This window comes from Sphaeramia orbicularis, chromosome 21 (assembly GCF_902148855.1).
Source record: "Sphaeramia orbicularis chromosome 21, fSphaOr1.1, whole genome shotgun sequence".
Taxonomy (NCBI): domain Eukaryota; kingdom Metazoa; phylum Chordata; class Actinopteri; order Kurtiformes; family Apogonidae; genus Sphaeramia; species Sphaeramia orbicularis.
Genome location: NC_043977.1, coordinates 51,622,408 through 51,647,153, shown reverse-complemented (window position 1 = coordinate 51,647,153; position 24,746 = coordinate 51,622,408). Strand labels below are relative to the sequence as shown.

Sequence of the window (24,746 nt, the reverse complement as noted above, 5' to 3'; positions counted from 1 at the left end):
ATGTTAGCTTGTGAACATAGCAACAGAGTGAACACCGGGTCGGTTCCGGTGTGGGCAACAAACATCGTAACTCCTCAAATAGAAGTTTCCAAAGGTAAGAAGGGAAAGGAAATGAGGTGCACAACAACAGGAGACAAGCCGAGCTGAGTCGAACCGGTTCGACGTAGTAGAAATGCGGCAATAGAGGAATTAGTAAAGCGTCTTTAGTTTCACCCCCCGAACCGGCCCAGCGTCATCTGTTCTTATTGTTTGTACATACTGTTTATGTTATATTTTCTGTGCAGAGATGGAAATATAAAAGACAGTTAATGCAAACACACCCGTTTGTACTCTTTTATTCCCTCACCCAATGAGAACCAATAAGAGAACTGATAAGGAATCAGATCAATAAGCAATATCGATAATGGAATCGGAATGGTTAAATTCTTAACGATTCCCATCCCTACTCATTAATGACAGTCTTGTAGTGTCACTGGAAAGGCCTCTGGTGAACAAATTCCTCCCCCTTGGTGGCTTATCTGTGTATTGTATGTATCTAATTGTATACATCAGGTTTTTCAAGAAAAAAAAAATTCACACTGATCATGTAGAGGGCTTCAAAACTCATGTATCAAATATGATATGTTTGGCGTTATAGGGTTAAACAGTTTAGATCAGTAGACGGTTTTGGTGGATGTTTGGGTCCGTATGAGTTAATCAGACATTGTGTGTAATATCGTTTGTACAGTTCATTGTATGTCGAGGGCCCTCTCCTCTAAGGAAACATTGCATTTAATGAAAGAGAACAAACAAACGCTCCTTAAACTAAACAATTATTCCAAAAAGAAGAAACCTGTGACAGTCATACTAATCAAGCTGTTGCTTTAAGACATCCTGGTGCACTTCCAAAGCTCCAGGTGTGAGTAATACTGCTGCTGAGGATTACGTATGTGCTGAATAATCAGTCCATTCTTTTCGTCAGAGCAGACAGGGAAAGTAATTAACCATTTGATAACATATTTATCTAGTTTCCACAGCATTTATACCTGTTCTCTGTAAGCCCTACGGCACTGTGTCACACCACTAATGACAAAGTAGTTTTCATTACTCATGAGCGCAACTAGAACATTTGTCTGTGTTATCACTACAGAGGAGCCCCGCAGTGGATCTGGGTTGTTTTTTTTTTTTTTTGCACCAGTGAAAGTTTTCCCCCCATGCCATGAGTCAGTTCACCCAATTTGCTCAGAAAACTTCTATAATCTCAATCCTTGGAGGCAAAATACAATTTTTAAATGTAACTTTTATAGGAATGAAGCTATTTGAAAATGTTAAGGTATGTACTATCATAAAGTACAGAGATATGTATAAACCATCAAATAAAATGTTGATTTCTTTAGTCTATCCCCTGCATAAAATTTCTACATATTCCACTTACTTGTGTGTTTTTTTTTTTATCATGTAGTGTATTTGGACTGGGGGATATGGCCAAAATATTTTGAAAACATTTCATGATAAAGTGGCTGATATATATAATGATCATGATAAATATTAAATCATCTTATTTTATAAAAGGGAAATGGACTCTGTTTGTATGTATGTGTTTGTGTGTGTGTGTGTGTGTCTCGGGCATCACATAAAATCTGGAAAAAGCTGACTGGTGCAGTTTGGTAAACTTAAGTATTTTTGGTCAAGAAAGAGACTAACGAAAAGAGCAAGTTGATAGAACCAGTATTTTGGGAGATATTAGTAATTATGAAATACATTAGCCTTCCAATCTCATTGCTATGGCCATGGCAGTTGGCGGGAAGTGCAGTTCCACGCTGCATGATGGGAAATGAAGTTAAAAACAGCATTTACTGACTTCAGTCCCTAGATATTGGTATTAATATATTAATTGTCATTTAAATTTTAAAGAATGACTTACCAAACAATTTTTATTTCAGTACTTTTTTTTTTAAATAAATTTTTAGGTTTTTTTTTTTATTTATTTATTTCAGTCTGAAGAACAAACACAATCCACAGATCCATCAAGTCCATAGATCCAACAAATCACTCCATGAAATAAAAATTTATAAAACAAACTTCACTAATTAAATAATTTATACAGTCATATATTCTTATAAAATATAGACTAACATCTTTTCCCAAAAGTCAGTTCTCCCCAGCATAAAACTACCACATCTAGAACCTGTGGTTCCTCACGGGTCAATGTACAAGTTATATATATATATAGTTATATATATATATATATATATATATATATATATATATATATATATATATATATATATATATATATATATACAGGGTGGGGAAGCAAAATTTACAATGAACATTTAGTTGTTTTATCTCAGCAGGCACTACGTCAATTGTTTTGAAACCAAACATATATTGATGTCATAATCATACCTAACACTATTATCCATACCTTTTCAGAAACTTTTGCCCATATGAGTAATCAGGAAAGCAAACGTCAGAGTGTGTGATTTGCTGAATGCACTCGTCACACCAAAGGAGATCTCAAAACTAGTTGGAGTGTCCATAAAGACTGTTTATAATGGAAAGAAGAGAATGACTATGAGCAAAACTATTACGAGAAAGTCTGGAAGATACTATTAAAGAAGAATGGGAGAAGTTGTCACCCGAATATTTGAGGAACACTTGTGCAAGTTTCAGGAAGTGTGTGAAGGCAGTTATTGAGAAAGAAGGAGGACACATAGAATAAAAACATTTTCTATTATGTCAATTTTCTTGTGGCAAATACTGTAAATTCTCATGACTTTCAATAAACTAATTGGTCATACACTGTCTTTCAATCCCTGCCTCAAAATATTGTAAATTTTGAATTTTGCTTCCCCACCCTGTATACATACATATATATATATATAATATATATATATATATATATATATATATATATATATATATATATATATATATATATATATATATATTTATATTTATATATATATATATTTTTTTTTTATTTTTTTTTTTTGTTAAATCACAGTTTAATGTAGCACTGGGTGACATGGCCAGAAATTTTGCAATCATAAAAAATGCATTAGTCGTTAATGATAATTATCATGGCATTACTTCTTCAAAGTTGAAGAAACCAGATGGGAAGTTTTAGTTTTAGTTTTAAATTTTTTTGTACATGATGCAATAAGGTGAAAGGTGGAAATATGTTTGTTCAACATCAGAGTATGTAAAAGTGACTTAGAGTTACTTTCAACTTACAGTAAGTAACGTACAGTTAGTTTTTTGACTTTTCTGAAAATCTAAGCCTTCGTTTTCTTTCTACTCCACAGTTATACATATTTGAGAACAACATTTATTACCAAACAGATGTCCATAGCAGTTCGTGGAGGCTCACATCTTCTGGACAGGAGGGGGTCGTCTTTAATGGCATCACAGACTGGCTTTATGAAGGTAAGGTGATGACAACTCAGAGTTTACTGAAAAGAGTGAAAGGAATTCTGATTTCTGTCCTTTATTGACACATTCAGAAGTCAGAGTTACTTTTAGATCTTAACTGAACATTTCACATTTCAGCCTAAATTAATTTCCTTAAATTAAATGCCCGCTAACTAAGCCAACAACCAATAGCTTCCAGCTAAATCCGGCATATTTACACAAAGTAATGTTTACCTCCGCCAAGGAGGTTGTGTTTTTGCCAGGGTTTGTTTGTTTGTCTGTGTTTGTTTGTCTGTCCGTTAGTGTGCAACATAACTCAAAAAGTTATGGACAGATTTGGATGAAATTTTCAGGGTTTGTTGGAAATGGGATAAGGAAGAAATTATTAAATTTTGGTGGTGATCGGGGGTGGGGGGGGCCCACAGGGGGGGCCACTGATCAGCCTTGGCGGAGGTCTGCGCTCTCCGAGTGCTTCTAGTTTTTATCTGTACTGAGTATTCATCATTACGCATTGTCCTCATTTAATAAACAAGTGAATAAATATAAAGTAGTGGGGGCTCGTCCGGGACAGGTTATTATTGTTAACAAAAACTCACGACATTATGAAAACTAGACTTGTAAAAACATTTTCATTAACTGAAATAAATAAAAACTATGATTAAAAGAAAAAAAATGATAACTAACTGAAACTGTATTGTGTACTTAAAAAACTAACTAAAACGTTTAAAAATTATGGATAAAATTCCCTTCGTTTTCATCTTTGTCAATGTCAGATTGATATGAAATCAATTTATTTCCCTCAAGCAATTTTAGCTGCTGGCACCATATGATATTTAACGGTCCATCACTTCTCGTCACTTGTCGTTTAGCGTCGTCTTCTCATCCCCACTCTACCTGGAAACATGGAGACTAAAGTTGGGAGAAAGCAGCAGAGTCCTGTCTGGGATTTATTTGAATTTGACGGCGAAGAAGATAAAAGACATAAAAAAACTAAACTAAAACTAAGCATTTAGAAAATAACAAAAACTAATAAAAACTAGCAAACCTGCTCTAAAAACTAATTAAAACTAACTGAATTAGAGAAAAAAAGTAAAAACGAAATAAAACTAAACTATAATGAAAACAAAACTATTATAACCTTGGTCCAGGATCCCCCTTTGCTGCTATGACCTGGCTCATGTACGTGACACAAGGACACGTGCAGTGTTTTAGTGCATGGTGAGTGCATGAGTTAGTGTGTGGAGGTGAATAAGTAGTACTACCAACCAGACAGCCATGGGAAAAGAGGGCACAAGTAATGATGCCGGCTGAATTTACAACCTCCTGAGCCCAGTTTGATCAGGCATGTTTCATCACTGAAGTCTCAGCTCTACTCATCAGCCTTGTGAAACCGAGGGCAACAACACAAAGGCAACAAAAGGTGTAGACGTTTCCAATCCCAGGGCTGTCACCAAACTGTTTTATTAGTCACCCAGCTCTCACTTCACATACTGACTACAGGCCTGTTCCCACTAAAGGGTTCAGACACTGTGGGGGTCTACCCACTGGGCAGCTCCCTTCACAATTACACCATCAAGGGTTGTTTTTGTTCTGTTTTGTTTTGTTTTGTCCCGTTAACATTCAAACCCACCTATAGATGTTGTAGTGTTGGTCAGATAATAATAATAATAATAATAATAATAATAATAATGATAATAATAATAATAATAATAATAATAATAATAATAATAATAATGATGATGATGATGATGATGATGATAATAATAATAAAAATAAACTTTATTTGTATAGCACCTTTCATACAGAAATTGTAGCCCAAAGTGCTTCACATTGATTGAAAAAAATACAATATTAAAATACATTAAGATTTGATTAGAAATACAATAAAATAAAAATAAATATAAAAACAGCGCACATTAAAATATTTGATTATGCATAGAATTTTTGAAGTGCAAGAAATAAGATGAAATTTGAAATACAATAAAATAAAAAATAAAAACAGAAATACAATAAAATAAAATAAAAAAAAAAAAAAAAAAAAAAAACCCCGCACATTCCTGGTTCCTGAATTGTGACCCCATTTTTATCTCCTTTCAAAGGCATTTATTTGAGCAGAGACTATCTTTTCCAGTACTTTGCCTATGAACGGGAGATTAGATATAGGACAAAATCTGTGATGAATGTTGTCATCTTTTCTTTTCTTGTAACTCTGTTTCAGCTTCTACATTTTCCCTCTATAGTTATTTGTTGTGCGGTGGATGCCACTGTTACATATGGGTGTAATGCACCTTAAGCGGGGTACACACTTAAAGATAATCGGACTGTTTTTGTCCCGATTTCCCCCTCCCTGACCAAGGATGGCAAACCCCAGATTATCTTATCGGCCTGATCACATTCAAGGGTACCAGACAGGGTGCACATATAGATAAAAAATAATAATGCTCTGTCAAAAAATCAGACAGGCCATTTTATTTGTCTGATATTTCTCTTTTAAAGTCCAAAATATTTTTGTATTATGGTGTCTACTAAAAATTTCACAGGCTTGCCCCTGTCAAATCAGAAATTATTGGGTGTACAGACACTCCAGCTTAATAGCCTCCATATTTAATGCCTACAAAGATATACAAATGTTTCAGCACTCAGGATAATCACACATTGTTTATTGCATAGATGTCGTGTCCAAAAATTCCATATATTGACAGAAACAATAAAATTAGACCCACATATTTTGAATATGGTGAACGGACACTACTTGGTGTACAGACTCTACAGGATTGGAATGGAAATCTGGCTTACCACATGGTGGCATCTCTGTTAGATCTGTAACTAAGTCTTCCTGGAACAGGAGTAAATAAACATTTGTGAACAAGTTATAACAATATATCTATAAGGCATATACGCAATATTATTGATGGAAGTATATTGGTGTACGGACACTACATGAATTTTGGTTGAATTTTGAAAACATGCGGTTCGACATAAACATTCATTTGCCACATTGTTACCAAATTTTGGGAGGGGGGGGGCTTACCAAGTCATGATATGTTTCTTCTTCTTCGTTTTTGTTAGATCACGTTTGATCACGCGAGATTTCTGGCTTGGACTAGATTCTAGATCGGTGGTGGGACAGAGTCGTTATGTGTCTGGTGTGTTAAGATTATTGGAGCACACCACACACAGTAGGATCAAAACTGGTCAGTGCCTGATTTTGTGTCTTCATGTGTGGGGTCTGTAACAGATAAAAACATTTCTTCAGATTTCGAAAATCCTTATGTGTATACCTCACTTTAGACTTCACTGTCAGTCCATTCATCCATGTTGTTTTGTTCAATTCTTTACGTCTACTGTTAAGGCCACTTTTTTTTTGCTTCTGCATTCAATGTACACTTAGATTGGTCAAGGTTGAAGCTCTTGAACTGCAAAAGTACCTACAATGATAGCAAAGCTGGAAAAAAAGACACCAGTGTAAGATGACATTATCATCCAGCGCTGGGTCCCATCTAGAGGAGCACAAAGTTTATGGTGGCACAAAGAACAAGCACTCACCACTGCATTCTCTATGACTTAAGGCGGCCATACACTGTGCGATTATTTCGATCGTTGCACGCAGCTCCATCTCAAACTGTGCGAATCAGTCGTACAGTCAGGCTCACGATTCATGTTCTCACACTGCACGGACTGACGCTCGTATGCGACCTGACTGCTCACACTGTAGGACCATACACCAGAGGATGCACGACACATTCGAGTGTTGTATCCGGAAATACAACGTTAAAATGCCAAGGAATCCGTAAAAGTGCATAGACGATTGTGTATTGGCGTGAGCCACGAAATGGTAGTGCTAAACAAAAACCAACAAGCTGCTTTGGTAATATGTGCCATTATCTGTGAGGAATCAAAAAAGAAGAAAAGACAACGACGTGTTTGGTGCAGGAATTGGTTGTCCAGACGTGGACAGTATGGGCTGTCAATCCTACAGCAAAGGGAACTAGAGGTAAGCTGCAACAGCCAAACTGCACTAGGACAATAGCCAGCTACTGTTAGCTTGTACGCTACTGTACGCGTCTGTGTTTGCGCATGCACAGTGTGAGAATTTGAGGCACATCGGTTCGTGGCACTGCTTTGACAATGCGATACACTCATGAGGAGCGAGCAGGATTTCAAACAGCTCCGTTTTCCTTGCGAACACACGATTGCTGGTCGTGAGGTGCTAATCGCTTCTCCTTACCCCATGTACACTGCATGAAGCACGACACACGATTAGAGGCACATCTGGCCCGATCCCAGGAAGAGTCGCACGAGTGAGAAATCGTCTCTAAACTCGCACAGTGTATGGCTGTCTTTAGTGGGTTAGACATCATTAACCATCCATGGACAAAAACACTGGTTTATGTTCATCTATAAAGCTCTACTGGGTAAACATTGTATCTTACCGAACAGCAATAATCATGTACAAGGCAAAAAACAGACAGTTACCCAAAAATATCCAAAAAATGTATCCAAAACATTTTTAGAAATTGGGAGGGAGGTTATCAATTAAGATGGGAACATAACTTCAACATCAAAAACAGGACAACAATCTTAAAAAGCTTTTGTTTATGAATTTGTGGTGTTAAGCTGTGGAACAGTCTAAGTGAAGAATTCAAGCAAAGTCCAAATATTATCCAGTTTAACAAAATGTACAAAAATATTTTGTTTAGCAGTTATAATTGATAATTATCATTTCTGACTATTTTCCTTTACCTATTGATATGGCATAGGGATTAGAGGCAGACAAGCCTATGGGAATGTATATGTGTATGTATGTAACAGTGTATATATTAATTTGTATATGTAAGTGTATGAGCATGGGTATGTATATGTGTGTATATGCATATACAGGGTGGGGAAGCAAAATTTACAATATTTTGAGGCAGGGATTGAAAGACAGTGTATGACCAATTAGTTTATTGAAAGTCATGAGAATTTATTTGCCACAAGAAAATTGACATAATAGAAAATGTTTTTATTCTATGTGTCCTCCTTCTTTCTCAATAACTGCCTTCACACGCTTCCTGAAACTTGCGCAAGTGTTCCTCAAATATTGGGGTGACAACTTCTCCCATTTTTCTTTAATAGTATCTTCCAGACTTTCTCACAATAGTTTTACTCATAGTCATTCTCTTCTTTCCATTATAAACAGTCTTTATGGACACTCCAACTATTTTTGAAATCTCCTTTGGTGTGACGAGTGCATTCAGCAAATCACACACTCTTTGACGTTTGCTTTCCTGATTACTCATATGGGCAAAAGTTTCTGAAAAGGTATGGATAATAGTGTTAGGTATGATTATGACATCAATATATGTTTGGTTTCAAAACAATTGACATAGTGCCTGCTGAGAAAAAACAACTAAATGTTCATTGTAAATTTTGCTTCCCCACCCTGTATGTGTATGTATGTATATGTAGGTGTATGTGTATATGTATGTATATATAAATATGTATATGTGTATGTATGTGTGTGTGTGTGTGTGTGTGTGTGTATACAGGGGTTGGACAAAATAATGGAAACACCTTCACCTCAAGATGATAATGCCCCAATCCATACAGCTAGAACTGTTAAAGAATGGCATGAGGAACATTCTAATGCAGTTGAGCATCTCGTATGGCCGGCACAGTCCCCAGACCTCAACATTATTGAGCATTTATGGTCAGTTTTAGAGATTCAAGTAAGACGTTGATTTCCACCGCCATCGTCTCTAAAAGAGTTGGAGGGTTTTCTAACTGAAGAATGGCTTAAAATTCCTTTGGAAACAATTCACAAGTTGTATGAATCAATACCTCGGAGAATTGAGGCTGTAATTGTCGCAAAAGGCGGACCTACACCATATTAAATTATATTTTGTTGATTTTTTTAAGGTGTTTCCATTATTTTTTCCAACCCCTGTATATATATATGTATATATATATATATATATATATATATATATATATATATATATATATATATATATGTGTGTGTGTGTGTGTGTGTGTGTGTGTGTATAGATGTGTACGTATATGGGTGTATATGTATGTATGTATATATGTACATATTGTTGGTTTAGACAAAAGGGTGAGAGCTAATAAGCTATGCTTCTTCTCACTCCTTTTCGAATATGACCTTTTTTTCTTTTCTTTTTCGTGTATTTTATGCTTCCTTAAATTTTCATTTCTATATTATGTTGTGCAAAGAAGTCAAACAGTAGTAATCAGGAAGCTTGTATCATATCCATATTCAAAATAAATCAATAAAAAAAAACAAAAAAAAAAAAACAGAAGACCTCAGTACTTTTCTTCCTGTTAGCTCCAGTAGTTTCCATCTACGTTCCTGTAAGTGGTTGCTTTTGATTGTTTGTATGAGTGTACTGCCATGAACATATTGTTGTGTATAATTCAGTTACTTCATTATGTATTTGTTGTGGTTCAATGCTAAAATTAGGAAAAATGTATTATTTGATTGTTGTATTAAGTTAGTGATAAAGGTGTAAAAGCACTTGAGGGGTTGGATTAAATAAGTTTGTACTTCTTCCTACTCCTTTTCGACCATGCAAAACTCAGACTTGTACTTGAACATAGATTCTGTTCATTCAACTGTTATTTTGTTTTTGTCTTAATTTGCTTTGTTTTTTCTTTTATTTTGTTTCTTTGAATGTTTGAAATAAATAAATACATACATACAGGGTGGGGAAGCAAAATTTACAATGAACATTTAGTTGTTTTTTCTCCACAGGCACTACGTCAATTGTTTTGAAACCAAACATATATTGATGTCATAATCATACCTAACACTATTATCCATACCTTTTCAGAAACTTTTGCCCATATGAGTAATCAGGAAAGCAAACGTCAAAGAGTGTGTGATTTGCTGAATGCACTCGTCACACCAAAGGAGATTTCAACAATAGTTGGAGTGTCCATAAAGACTGTTTATAATGGAAAGAAGAGAATGACTATGAGCAAAACTATTATGAGAAAGTCTGGAAGATACTATTAAAGAAGAATGGGAGAAGTTGTCACCCGAATATTTGAGGAACACTTGCGCAAGTTTCAGGAAGCGTGTGAAGGCAGTTATTGAGAAAGAAGGAGGACACATAGAATAAAAACATTTTCTATTATGTCAATTTTCTTGTGGCAAATAAATTCTCATGACTTTCAATAAACTAATTGGTCATACACTCTTTCAATCCCTGCCTCAAAATATTGTAAATTTTGCTTCCCCACCCTGTACATACATACATACATACATACATACATACATACATACATACATACATACATACATACATACGTACATACATACATACATAAATAGTTCCCCGAGTTCTGACAGACTTTGGAAAAACAGCATTTACCTAGCATGCACCATGGTCATGGAATAATCTTCGAAAACTGTAAAACTACATACATTAATTTCTGTTCAATATTTTAAAAGTATCATGTAGAATTCTGTAAAGGAGGAATGTCACTGTTTTTCTTCATGTCCTTATGGTTGAATAGTTGTTATTGTGTTTTATTTTTCAATGTGTATCATGTATGTGTTTTTTGTTGTTTGGACTTTGTATGGCTGCCACCTTGGCCAGATCTCCCTTGCAAAAGAGATTCCTAATCTCAATGGGACTCCCTGGTTAAATAAAGTAATAATAATAAAAAATAATAATAATAATAAAAAAAAAAAAAAAAAAAAAAAAGAAGAACATGTGCTTTCCACTCGATCTTGCTCACTGACTGCTGCTTGTTTACTCGTACTCGATCACCCAGAATCAGTGATGGTAGGTCACTTATGATATAATTTGCAAAATAAAAAGGTCCAGTGTGGTGCATTTATGGCCATTTTTTACTGAATTTGCACCTAATACACAAAGCACAATTAATGTTGTAAGCATGACCAGTACAGGTACACTTTAGATCCTGCATTTAGACCAGTGGTTCCCAACCTTTTTTTCACTCCTGACCCCATTTTAACATCACAAATGTCTGGCGACCCCAGACATTTTTTTTTTGCCAAAATTAATTTGTTTTTGATCATGTAATAATTTGCTATACTATGTCGCAAGTAAAAGTCAATTTTAGTTGACATTTAGTCTATATAATGTACATTATTATGAACAGAGGCAGAAAATCCAGGCGTAGATTACTGCACAAAGGAGAATTTGATTTTCCTTGGTCAGGATATGTACAGTCAGTCCAGCTTGGATTTACAAGGCTGACAATTAATACTGAACAAACAAGAACTATGAACAAACTATGAATTATGAAAGAGCTGCAGCATCTGAAACTGACCACAATGAACATTTGACAGATAAACAGCACCACAGAACTTCAGTTTCAGCTTCACAGTTTGTCATGTCTTTTATGTATTGGGATTGTCTCTGTCAACTCACCACATATTTTGTAGATTTTTTTTTTTTTTTTTTATCAATTACTAGAAATTTCAGGCGACCCCATTTGAATTCCAGGTGACCCCACTTGGGATCCTGACCCCAAGGTTGAAAAACACTGCTTTAGATATATAGACAAGTGAAATAAGTAGGAACATTATATTTAACTGGGCTTCTTTTTTTCTCACTCTGTGCTCTTGGTTTTACAGAGGAGGTGCTGCACACACAGGTGGCTCATTGGTGGTCACCTGATGGCTCCAGACTGGCCTACCTGACCATCAACAGCTCAGAGGTCCCCAACATGTTCCTGCCTCGCTTCACAGGCTCTCTCTACCCCCGGGGGAAGGAGTACCCTTACCCAAAGGTGAGACTCCCAGCATCTCTGCAGTGCCTGCACAGACAATTTATTCCATCCTTGTTTAACAATAATAAAACATGCTTCACAGATTTTAACTATGGGTGCTTCTATGAAACTAGTCTAAAAAACAGGACAGAGGGGCTAAAAATTCAAACCAGATGCAGACTAATGTTATGAAGCAAGTTTGGAATCACTTTGGATCTATTTTAAAAACAAATACTGAAATAAAAGAGAGAAACTATTTTTCAGACACAACACATTTTTATATTATTTTACATTATATTTAATACAAAAATCTGTTTGTAACACGGTCAAAACGACATGAAAATTACACACTACTATTTTTTGAAATATCTCTTTTTTCTCTTACAGGTACATTGTGGGAATTGAACTAATTATTCAAGACAGAGTGTTTCACAAAAATGACTACTATTGTAAAATCATTCGTGATTTATATGTGTTTAACTGGGCAGGTTCTGTATGTAACACAAGTGGACACGATGGGTTACAATCAAAACCTGTAATAAGGCTGAGAGTCATGAAAAACCCACATGTCTGGATTAGAAAAAAACACTAGGATCATCAAATTTAACACAGTGTCTTTATTTTTAGTGGTATATAAGACCATTTACAGCCATGTTTTCAAGATAAAACACACTGACACCTATAGTAGCTTTTCATGTCCCAGTTTTCGTCCTATTTTTGGTCCCAATATTGTATTAAAAATTCATTAATTTTGAGATGGCTCAGAGCAAGAGTATATATATATATTTTTTTTGCATTTTTCTGAGGTGATCATTAGGTCCATGCTGGGGGGAAATATGTCTAAATTTCTCTTTTATTATTGGGTCTAAAAAAGCTGACAAGTACCAAAATGTACCCAGTTTCATAGAAGCATCTATACAGAATTAAAATAGTAATAATTCTGAATTCAGAATGTTATAAAACACATGTTCAGATCACAATTTAACATTAAAACTTCATTAACTTCATCTATTTTAATATTACAGCTTAAATCCCATGCATGATCAGAACTCAGACATGATTATTGGAGTTCTACAAAAGATAAAACATTTGTCATCACCTTTTCTGCTCTCCTAAAGAGCTAAACACTCATATAATCAGCTCCAGTATAAATCTAGTACAAAGCTGCCCACTCGTAATATCTTACATCGAGGTTCAATAATTCTGAGCTTAAAACATCAAAGCACGTCAACTGAAAGCTCTAAAGGACATATGCGTCTTATCTGAAGCTTTATCATATGAAATAAATTTAAATAATACAGCATCCGGCTCTTTAAAGCATCTCAACGATTCTGTTTCTTGTTTAATTCATGTTAATGTCGACTTGTTCCATTTGAAGACGGGCAGCTGCAAAGAGGAGAAAGAGCCATAATATGTTTTGGTAAGGCAGGTTAGCGCACCTCTCAGCCCTTGATGGGACATTTTAGCGTATCCAATCCTTCATAGATGAAAGATGGGTTGTGGAGAACTGGTGGAATGAGGGTCAACACAGAGGGCAACCTCATTAGTTAGTTCAGACCCACACACAAGGGTGGGTGGACTCCCAGGAAGGGACCTAATTAATGACACACTGCATTGAATCCTTTTGATGTAGACTGTAATGTTTCTGAATGGGTCTATGATGTTGCCTCTTCACTTAAATGATGAACTTTAAGTGTTGGGCTTGGGTTAAGTTTCCTCCAGTTCACAATCACATAGAACTGAAGAAGTGGAATAAAAGCAATAAAATGCACATTGTTACCTTTACTATCACCTTCATTGTGGTTCTCCTCGAGGTTTCTCTTTTCCCACTGGGTTCCTTGCCGAGAAGGAGGGTCTGAAGATAGGGGATGCCCAGGACAGTAATCCATTTGCTTCATCAACTGTTTACCTAACTAACACTGGGTTACAAAAAAAATATTTTTTGCAAGTTGTCTAGGTTTTTTCAACTGAATTAGGACCATTTTGCACCGCTAAATCAAAAAATGACATCTGTTTTTCTCAATCAGGTCAGGTTTTTTTGCTAATTTGATTTTGAGAAATTTGATCTTCTCACAAAATATAATAATTAATATCAAAATAAGATTGGTAAGCACACTTTATGAAACTTGTGACTTGATTCCTGTTAGGTACAATGGTGTATTCACCGCAGATGTAGCAGAATACGTCAGGCTTATTTTTGCAAGATCTTCTAGTCGAAGCCATTTCATTCACCTGTAATATTAAAAAAAAAACATTAATCATAAATTGGCAAAAGTAAAATCTTCAGAACTCGTTTATTGCAAGAAATATGAAAGAATTTTGTATCATATGATGTCAAAATGCCCATAAATGTAAGCAAAAATGTTAAAAAGCCAATATGTAGCATAGTTCAGGAAGTTGACCTGATTGAGCAAAATTAATGTGATTTTTGGATTCAGCACACCAAAATTATCCTAAATCAGCTCAAAAAACTTAAACAATAAATTTGTTGTTGACCAATATAATTATTAGACTGTTGCTTATTTTTATAGTCAACAAATTCTGTAAGGCAAGGCAAGGCAAGTTCATTAGTATAGCACATTTCATGTATAGGATAATTCAAAGTGCTTTACATACAACATAAAAGCATCACAGGAGAGGCGTAAAAATACGTTTAAGATGAGAGAAAGTTAAAATACACAAAACATTAAAATTAAAATAGACATTAAAGTCATCAGAAATAAAATGTGATTTTAAAGTTAATTTATGACACATTATTTAAGAGTTTAATAATAATGGATTGAATTTCTATAGTGCGTTTCTAGACACCCAAAGTGCTTTATATTGTTAACCCATAATTTATTCACTCTCACATTCCCCCTCTGGTGATGGTAAACTACATCTGTAGCCAGCAGCTGCCCTGCTGACAGAAGCATAGCTGCCAGTTCGCACCGTGTATTCCAATCCGTGTATCATTCATTCATTCATTTTTCAATTTAAAATCAAAAAACAAAAAAAAATGACTCTTTTTTTTTTTTTTTTTCATTTTCAAAACCAGAATGAAAAACAGATGTTTTGTTTTTCCATTTCCCGATTTTGTGCTCAAATGAAAAATGGAAAAAACGGATAACGACCGTTTCATCCGATTTTGCTATTTTCAATATAGTTAAGTTGTCTGACCTGGAAGTAGTCGTTAATAAAGAAAAAATAAACAAACGGAATCATGGTCGAACTGGAGGAATATTTTGCTAAAATTAAGCAGCTGTTTGATACGTACAGAAGCGTTTTGCATTCACACAAAAAAATAAATTCGGCTCAGTTTTTCTCAATTAACGAGAAAATTATGTCAGAAAAACAGCCGAATTTAATTTTTTCCAGAATACAGTATCTCATTAATTCAGAAAAATAGAGCCAATTTTTTAAAAACATATTTTATACTGTTTTATGAAAAAATAAAAATTGGCTCTGACTTTCTCAGTCAATGGGCCAGTAGTGGCTGATCCAGGCAGGAGCTCCTTCCACCTGTGCTGCTGAAAACCCTTCAGGAGAGCATGAAGTTGGTTCCATTCTCGTAACCGGTTCCGTTTAAGGATCATGGAACCAGTTTGGTTTACAGAACTCAGAACCAAGCTGTGCTCCGACCTCCAAGCCCCACTTAGCGCCCTCAAAGCCCCGGCTCTTGTGGGGCTTGGAGGGGTTCTAAACCGCAGTGAACCGGCAGACCAAGCCACTCCTCCACAGATCTAGTTCTGTGTAATCAGGTCCAACAAATAAATGAATACACATTTACATTCCTCTGCTGTTTATATTTTCTTTAATGCTGGCAAATGTCATTTTATTTGACTTCATTAATGCCAACTCCAACTCCCACATCACCACGTCGTGCCCTGCAGGAAGCTAGGCTACAGGCTTCTGTTTTTTCCTTGAAGCTGCAGTAAATAATAATGTTTTCAGGCCTGATTTAAATGAGCTGACAGTTGGAGCAGACCTCAGGTATTCAGGAAGTTTGTTCCACAGGTGAGGAGCAGAAGAATTGAATGCTGCTTCACTTTGTTTGGTTCTGATTTTGGGAACACACAGTAAACCTGTCCCTGATGACCTCAGGGGTCTGGATGCTTCATAGGGAACTAACAAATGTGGGTCCAAGGCCATTCAGTTTTTCTGTGTCTTGTTTGGACAGAAAACCCTTGATTCTAGCGATGTTCTTCAGGTGGTAACAGGCAGCTTTAGTAATAGCTTTAAATGGTTGTTAAAATTCAGGTCTGAGTCAGTGAAGCCCAGTGAGGCAACCTTGTTGTGATATTGAACTCTACAAATTAAACTGAAATTATCAAATGGCAGAGCAATCTGAGAATCCTCCTCGTGGTGCATTCACCAGGGAAATGCTTTACTGTTTAAATGTTGACATTTTAAGATTTGTGTTTGCATTCATGTAGTTTGTGTTGGAGTCTGTTTTGCGCTGGAGACCCGATTATCCAAGACATTAGCTTCAAAAATTTGTCTCAGTCGCCCACTTACAACCTGTGCACAGATTTGGCTGTAGAAGACAGTCCAAAGTAATTCAGTCCTCTGTTCTGGTCCTCTATAGCAATCAGATTTGTGCTGTTCAAAATGTCTTTAACAGATCAGATACAGGTCACATTTGGGCAAAAAACAATCAGATTTGGGCCATATTTGCCTGTAGTCTGAACGTAGCCTAAATGTAGAAAGGGTCCTTTTAACTGTAGGCCATGGTCGTGATAGTGACCTATTTTTGATAGTGATTATTTTTGTTTATTATTATTATTATTATTATTATTATTATTATTATTATTATTATTATTATTATTATTATTATTATTATTATTTCATACTCTGCCATTACAGATGATAGTCATTTTCACTATATGAATGATGACAAATAAAAGTGTAATCAATAATTGTTGTTGTTTTTTTTTTTTAAGTTTTTCTTTCTGGAAAAGAATTAAAAACAGTATCATGATTGAGAGTCTGGTTTTGACCAGTTCTATATGTAAGGTGTCATGAGATAATATTTGTTAAAATTTGGAGCTATTTAAATAACATTTCATTGATTGATTGATTGATTGATTGATTGATTGATTGGATTTTGAAAAACAAACAGGACCTGTAACAAATGGACATTTTATAAATTACTTGTTTTTCCTTTCCACCACTGTAAAACAAATACTGTTTTTTTAAATTATTTATTGAAACTGAGAATTTACTTGCAGCAATACTTTTACTTCCAGTTTGTTATTACAGAAACAATCTCTGTCCTTGCATATCAGTCGACAGTTGCAGCTTTTTTAACCTCCTAAGACCCAGCTATGGGTTTTCTGTCCACATTTGTGGATAAGAGTTTCATAACATTATACAAAAAAAAGAAAACTGTCCACCACAAAGGACATTCCATAAAAATTTTAGAAACTGCATCTGAAAAAACAGTTGCTTCATGATGTTTCCAATAGGCACTTATTTGATAAAAAACAAAAAAAGCTTGTACTTTGCTGACATTTCCTGAGTCTTAGGAGGTTAAATCTGTTTTCTTACCAGTCGTATACTCATTAGCAATGGAATACGAAACAAATGTTTTTATCAAGTGCTTTAAAAATGTAACCTCAGTCACCTCTGACCACAAAACAGTGGTCAAAGTCAGAAACATGACGCTAATCTCAGAGTACCCAGAATAGCAATAGTGTATACGAACATTACATTCAGTGTTTCTCAATGGGGGAGTTGAGCCAACGTCAGGGGGCGTTTGGAACGAGAAAGTTTAGTGGGGGGCGCTTAGACAGAAATGGGGGGGCGTTAGTCACGGTTAGTCATCACAATGTTTATCAGAACAAGCAGTACCGTTCTTGCATGTAATCTCAATGGCAAATTTATGTGTGAACCCCCCAGTCTTCTGCATTAAGGTTCTGTCGCGTCACCCCCCCCACACACACTTAATTTGCTGGCAGGAGTCTCATAATATATAACCCTGGGGGTGGGGGGACAGCACAAGGCTCAGGATGGTGTGAGGGGGCGGGTGTTTGGTCTAAAAAGGTTGAGAAACACTGCACTAAATGAAGACAAATAAGTAAAAAAAAAAAAAAAAAAAAAAAAGCAGGAGCAAATATTGATTCAGAATGAGCGTTATACATCCAAGAGTAGAGGGCAAAGGCCTCAAGGAGATGGGAATGATAAGTAAAATAAGAGGGCTTATACGCCAAATGGAGGCTGTCATCTCTGTGAGAGGTTAAGCTGGATTTTTTATGCTCCTCTTGTCATATAGATTAATGAGTATCTATTTTTGGAAGAGGTCTAAGTCTAGGAAAACAGCTAACTTGCCCCAGGGGCTGAAGGATGCACAGCAACACTGTTTGTTCTTTACTGCTACATATTCTCAGTATATTCTCTGTCCTTAGTCCTTCTGGTTTAGCTTCATATGACAGCACATAAAAATAGAAAACAAGTAAGGCATGTTGATCCATGTGTCATTCGTTCATTTGTTTTTCAATTTGAAACCAAAAATCAAAAAACAAAAAAAAAGATTTGTTTTTTTTTTCATTTTCAAAACCAGAATGAAAAATGGATAACGGTTCGTTTTTACATTTCCTGATTTTGTGCTCAAATGAAAAATGGAAAAAACGGATAACGACTGTTTCATCCAATTTTGCTATTTTCAGTATAGTTAAGTTGTCTGACCCGGAAGTTGTCGTAACTAGGGAAAAAATACACAAGCAGAATCATGGCCGGACTGGAGGAATATTTTGCTATACTTAAGCAGCTGTTTGATTCGGAAGCGTATTGCATTCATACTAAAAAATTAATTCGGCTCTATTTTTCTGAATTAACGAGATAAACAGCTGCTTAATTATAGCAAAATATTCCTCCAGTCTGGCCATGATTCCGTTTATTTATTTTTTCCATAGTTACGACTACTTCCGGATCAGACAACTGAACTATATTGAAAATAGCAAAATCGGATGAAACGGTCATTATCCGTTTTTTCCATGTTTCATTTGAGCACAAAATCAGCAAATGGAAAAACAAACCGTTATCCATTTTTCATTCCGGTTTTGAAAATGAAAAACAAAGCAAAAAAAAAAAGGCGTTTTTTTTTTGGTTTTTCATTTTTGGTTTTAAATTGAAAAACGAATGAACGAATGATACATGGATTTTTTTTTTGTTTTTCATTTTAAAAACCAGTATAAAATGGTTCATTTTTCTATTATTCTAATATTCTTCCAGTCCGGCCATGATTCTGTTTGTTTATATTTTCCCTAGTAACGACTACTTCCAGTCAGACAACTTAACTATACTGAAAATAGCAAAATCAGATGAAACGGTTGTTATCCGTTTTTTCCACTTTTCATTTGAGCACAAAATTGGGAAATAGAAAAACAAACAGTTATCCATTTTTCATTCTGGTTTTGAAAATGAAAAACAAAAAATCAGTCTTTTTTTTTTGTTTTTGATTTTTGGTTTTAAATTGAAAAACCAATGAATGAATGATACAAGGTTTCATGTTGCATCACTGATATTACACCCAATTTCATTTAGCATGTGATTTTTTTTTTTTTTTTTCGCCCCTCCAGATGGGACAAGCGAATCCTACCATCACCCTCTCTGTTGTCACTTTAGACGGCAGCTTCCGGACGACTGAACTGGGACCGCCTGATAGTTTTGAAAGGAAGTACGTTTTAAACATGTTCAATAACAGGAGGAAACAGACTATTAAAGCAGCCTGATTTTATTGTTGACACTGCCTCCCACCTCTTTTCCCCCCAGTGAGTTCTATATCACCATGGTGAAATGGGTGACAGACGAGAAACTGGCGGCGCGTTGGGTGAACCGAGCTCAGAATATGTCAATTCTTTCATTATGTGATGCCACCACAGGGGATTGCATAAAGGTCAGAAACATCTATTTTCATAGCGGCTAAAATTTACTTAGGGGGTCAAATGAGTGGCCATTTTTGTCAAAAAAAAAAAGTTGTAAGAAATGCATAGAACTGTGTTGAAATAATGCTAATACATTTGTGCACAGACAACTGATATTATTTGACAGTGGAAGCTATATTTTCAGAAATATTGGATTTGGAATAGCACATGCATGTGAAAACTTTTGCTGGTGGACGGACGTGACATTACCCATGATGCTCTGGTCAGTACCAGTACTTTATTAGGAATAAACTTATAGACTTACAATTGCTAATTCTCCTCTTATTCATAAATGTTAGTATTGTGGATCTAAAACAATAACAGCTGACACAAAAACACAAAATGTGGCAGTGGACGGATGTGACATGGTCGTTATGGATCCCATCATACTGATGCTCGGCAGCCATGTCACCGTTTACACTAATGATCCCTGTGCAAAAACTAGGATCAGAATTATTTATTGTATAGTTTATCATCATACTGAAGAGGAAATAACAATATAGAATTGTTATTTCTTTATAAAAATGCTTATTATTAGAAAACCGTCGATTTAAAAAGTGACGTGTGACATTCTTAATGTATGTATTGGTGTAACATAAGCAGGATGGATCAGCACCATACTCCATATTGCAACCTGTAAAAATAAAACATGTGATATGTAGGAGAGAATCTGGGAAGAAAAATTGGGGAATCTAAAAGAATAGAATATTTGTTTTTCAGGTAAATTCAGTTCAAATATAACTTGGCCATTTGTGGCATGAAAATATAGCATTAATTGTGATGAAATTGGACATTTTTGACCTGAAAACATAGTTCATATGACCATCAACATGTTGAACAGAACTGAAATCCTGTAAATTTGCATAACACACATTTACCAACACAAAGTTCTTTTGGGGATTCACTTATATTGATTTCTTATGCACAAAGACAGAAATAAGACCTCTAAGCAAATTTTAGCCGATAGACATCCATAGGAAATACGCAGGTATTTTGTGAACTTGTCCTGATCTTTTTCATTTAGAAACATGTGATGACTTCAGAGAAGTGGCTTGATCGTCAGGTGAGTGTTTTAAATTGAGAGAGTTATCTAAGGCCAACTGGACAGGAATACTGAGAGAAAGGGTATTAAAATAAAATAAAATAGCAATAAATAAGTAAAGTGGGTAATTGGTTTTTATTTGACATTCTTTTGGAAGCAAAACAAAAAACCAAAAAGTACCAGGATGTTTGTTCTAAGTCACTCCAGAAACATTATAAGCCAACATTCCTCTGAATATGACTACTATGAATACTATAGGCTATTTCAGTATTTAAATGATCCTAATTCCAACTAAATCTATACACGTTTGACCTTTTGAGACAAAAAGAGCAAGAAGAATCGGGTGTGGGTTACAGAGTTCAAACACTGACACATGAGAAGAGAAACTTTTAAACCTGGATTTGAAAAAGATCCCTGCCTTTGGGGACTTTTTGCTTTACTCACAGTTTCACCGTGTTTAGTCTGGACTCTGGGCTGTACAAGCGGACCTGGGTCAATAGATCTCAAATGGAAGGCTCTACTCAGTTTATATACTGGAAATGTATCAGGGATGGATTCTGGCCCTCAACCATTTAGTGATTTGTGGAACAGTCAGGTGTTTTAGCTGACTGGAAGCCAGTGGGAAGATTTTAGATCAAGTCTATTGCTGCGTTTCCACTGCATGGTACCGGCTCGGCTCGACTCAGCTCAACTCGACTTGACTCGGCCTTTTTGCATTTCCATTACGAAAAAGGACCTGGAATCTGGTACCCGATACGACTTTTTTGGTATCACCTACGCCGAGGTTCCAAGACTGGGGAAAAGATACTACAACGTGACGTGTAAACACTGCAGAACACTGATTGGTCAGAGTTTTCTCTGTGACCCGCCGTTTTACAAAAAACAGATGCGGAAGTTTACAGTAAATATAACGGTAGGTTAATCCACATGATGACAGCCTGAAAAACTACACCATTCAGTCAGGAGATTCAGTCTTTGGTGGCCGACGTAAAATTCAGCATGAGTTTGACGAGACAACACGCAACGACAGAGTTTATCAGCGACTCTCTGAGCAGACGACATGGAAGTAACGCGCCGCCTCGCTGTGACGTCCAGGTACTGTAAAGTCGGTAGTATCCTGTAATGCACAGGTGTCAAACATGCGGCCCAGGAGCCAAATCCGGCCCGCCAAAGGGTTCAATTCGGCCCCTGGGATGAATTTGTGAAATGCAAAAATTACACTGAAGATATTAAAAATCAAGGATGTTCAAATCATTTTAGGTCATTTCAGTCTAAAGTGGATCAGACCAGTAAATACTATCATAATAACCTATAAATAATGAAAACTGTAAATTTGTCTCTTTGTTTTAGTGTAAAAAATAATAAAATTACACAAAAATGTTTACATTTACAGACTAGCCTTTTACAAAAAATGTGAATATTTGAAATGTCTTAAGAGAAGTATGTAGAATGTTAATAATATTCTCCCTGTTATTTAATGTTGTGTATATTTGTAGATCCACTGTGATCTCTAAGTTGTGATTCGCATGTATAAATGATAAATTAAAGCATAATAATGTTAATATTGCACTTATTTTACTAAAGAATTTTCAGGTTGTTCATAGTCGTTCATGTTATGTTCACATTTTCATTAGGGAATTTACTTTTTTTACTCAAAAGTGCTTATCCAATGATTTATATTATTTTACTGGTTATTTTTCCCACTTTCTATCATATTAGGCTGTACGTGGCCCCTGAACTAAAATATGCTGCTATAATGGAAACGGTCTCCAGGAATAGGACCTGGTACCCGAGTCGAGTCGAGCCGAGTCAAGTCGAGTCGAGTCGGTTCCATGTAGTGGAAACGCAGCATTAGGTTCTTTTTTTGTCCTGGTTAAAATGTTAGTAGTGATTTTCTGGATGAAATGTAGCTGTTTAATAATTATTGTGGGAATTTCAGTTAGAACACAATTAACCCTTTCATGCATGAATTATGAGAACCTTAGTCAATATTTTTTCTTGAGTGATTTTATTCCTCTTTAGGTGTGGAAAAAAAACAGTGCAACTGAATTTTTTTATGAACCTATTTTTCATGAAGTTATAAAAAGGTCCCCTCAGCTGGACAGCATACATTTATTTTTTGAAGCAAAGAAACATTTATTTAAAGAAAGTGATACACTGTATGAAAACTATGAAATAAAAACATTTTTAATGCCGCTAATTCCATTTTCTCACATTTTAGCGTACTCTAATACTAGTTGTTACTCACTTCATGGAGGAAAAAAAAAAACAAAACAAAAAAACAACAACTTTTGCTTAAGAAAATTGTCAGAGTCTAAAAACAATTAACAACTGACTTACACTAAAATGTGTTAGTGCAGATCAGGTTTATCAAGAACAGCAACGTTAGAGTAATGGGCTGAACTGCAGTGTTTGGGATGATACATAAGCATCCACTATACTGGCTGATATGGAACTAAAACAACAAAACCCATAAATATACAATAGAACAGCTGCAGAACAGCAGTCCACTGTAGTGACCACTGTGCATGAAAGGGTTAATCAATCCTACTACAGTAGCTCAGTGATTAAAAAAAAATAAAAAAAATAAATAAAGGGGGACATTCTGTGCTTCTCAGTAAGTCAATAAGTATTTGCCAACAGTAGAAAAAGCTCAGAAATTGTTTGCAGTTTGTAGCCACATTTGTTTCCCTTGAAACATTGTCAAAAATGAAAATCCAGACCTGGAATCATAAGAAGTGTGAATGACTTTAATGCAGCCATGCCGATATCTACAAACGATGCTTCCATTCAGTTCTTTTTGCATCAACACACACTTTCTAAGAACTTACAGGAGGTCCTCGGGTTACGCGGTACTTGACCTACGCTGTTTCGACTTTACGACGCCTGAGTCTCGTCCACAGAGGATCCCAATATGGAACGATTTTCGAAAGCTTCAAGGGGAATGATGGACAGTGTACGGTGCTACCGTGAGATCTGGGAGGAAAAGAGGAAGATTTCCTTCCAGACGGACATCTCCAAGTACTTCACCAAGGTGGAGAGGCCAGTAGAACCCGAACCTTCAACGTCTACAGAAGATCCTGCACCTGCTACATCTCCAGATAATCCGGATTCCCCAGCAGCAGCTCTCACAGCCTCCCCTCCTTCTTCTCCAGCCACCTAGTATTAGGTATTTAGGGGGTATTAAAGGGTTAATTCTGACTTAGGCGGAAATTCGGGTTACGCCACCAGCGTAGGAATGGAACTCGTTCGTAACCCGAGGACCTCCTGTACTTGGTTGTGTTTTCTGCAGCAGCTCTTGAATACCAATTAAAGACCTCTACATTTGTTTCTAGAATGAGGAGCCAGTATTTTCCAAGGACTGCACAGTTTTCTTCATCACGATGCCCCTGAAACACGGAGACCGTGGGACGTTCAGCCACATCACTATGATCTCCAACAAAGTAAACCTGTTCTAAACCTTTAGTGTTTTTGGTGTTCACATTGAATTGTTTGTTTTCTTAAAGCTATACCGTATGATGTGGCATTTTTACACTTTGTCATCTTAAAAGGCTCCTAATAAGCGTGTGTCAAACTAAATGTAAAAGAAATCCACCAGGTATTGAAACTCAAAAATGTTTAATTCTAACTACGGAGCCTCTGAACATCCAAATGGGTCA

The 24,746-nt window shown here is 35.8% G+C and overlaps 1 protein-coding gene across 1 annotated transcript in view; it reads left to right on the top strand.

The window, feature by feature from the left end:
- Positions 1–24,746, top strand: part of LOC115411906 (inactive dipeptidyl peptidase 10-like) — a 339,606-nt gene that overhangs the window by 280,788 nt on the left and 34,072 nt on the right. Inside the window, exons 9-14 of the mRNA XM_030124184.1 lie at positions 3,291–3,411; positions 12,008–12,162; positions 19,701–19,798; positions 19,894–20,017; positions 21,070–21,108; positions 24,423–24,530. Coding sequence (XP_029980044.1) covers positions 3,291–3,411; positions 12,008–12,162; positions 19,701–19,798; positions 19,894–20,017; positions 21,070–21,108; positions 24,423–24,530 — 645 coding nt within the window. The remainder of the gene's footprint in view (positions 1–3,290; positions 3,412–12,007; positions 12,163–19,700; positions 19,799–19,893; positions 20,018–21,069; positions 21,109–24,422; positions 24,531–24,746) is intronic.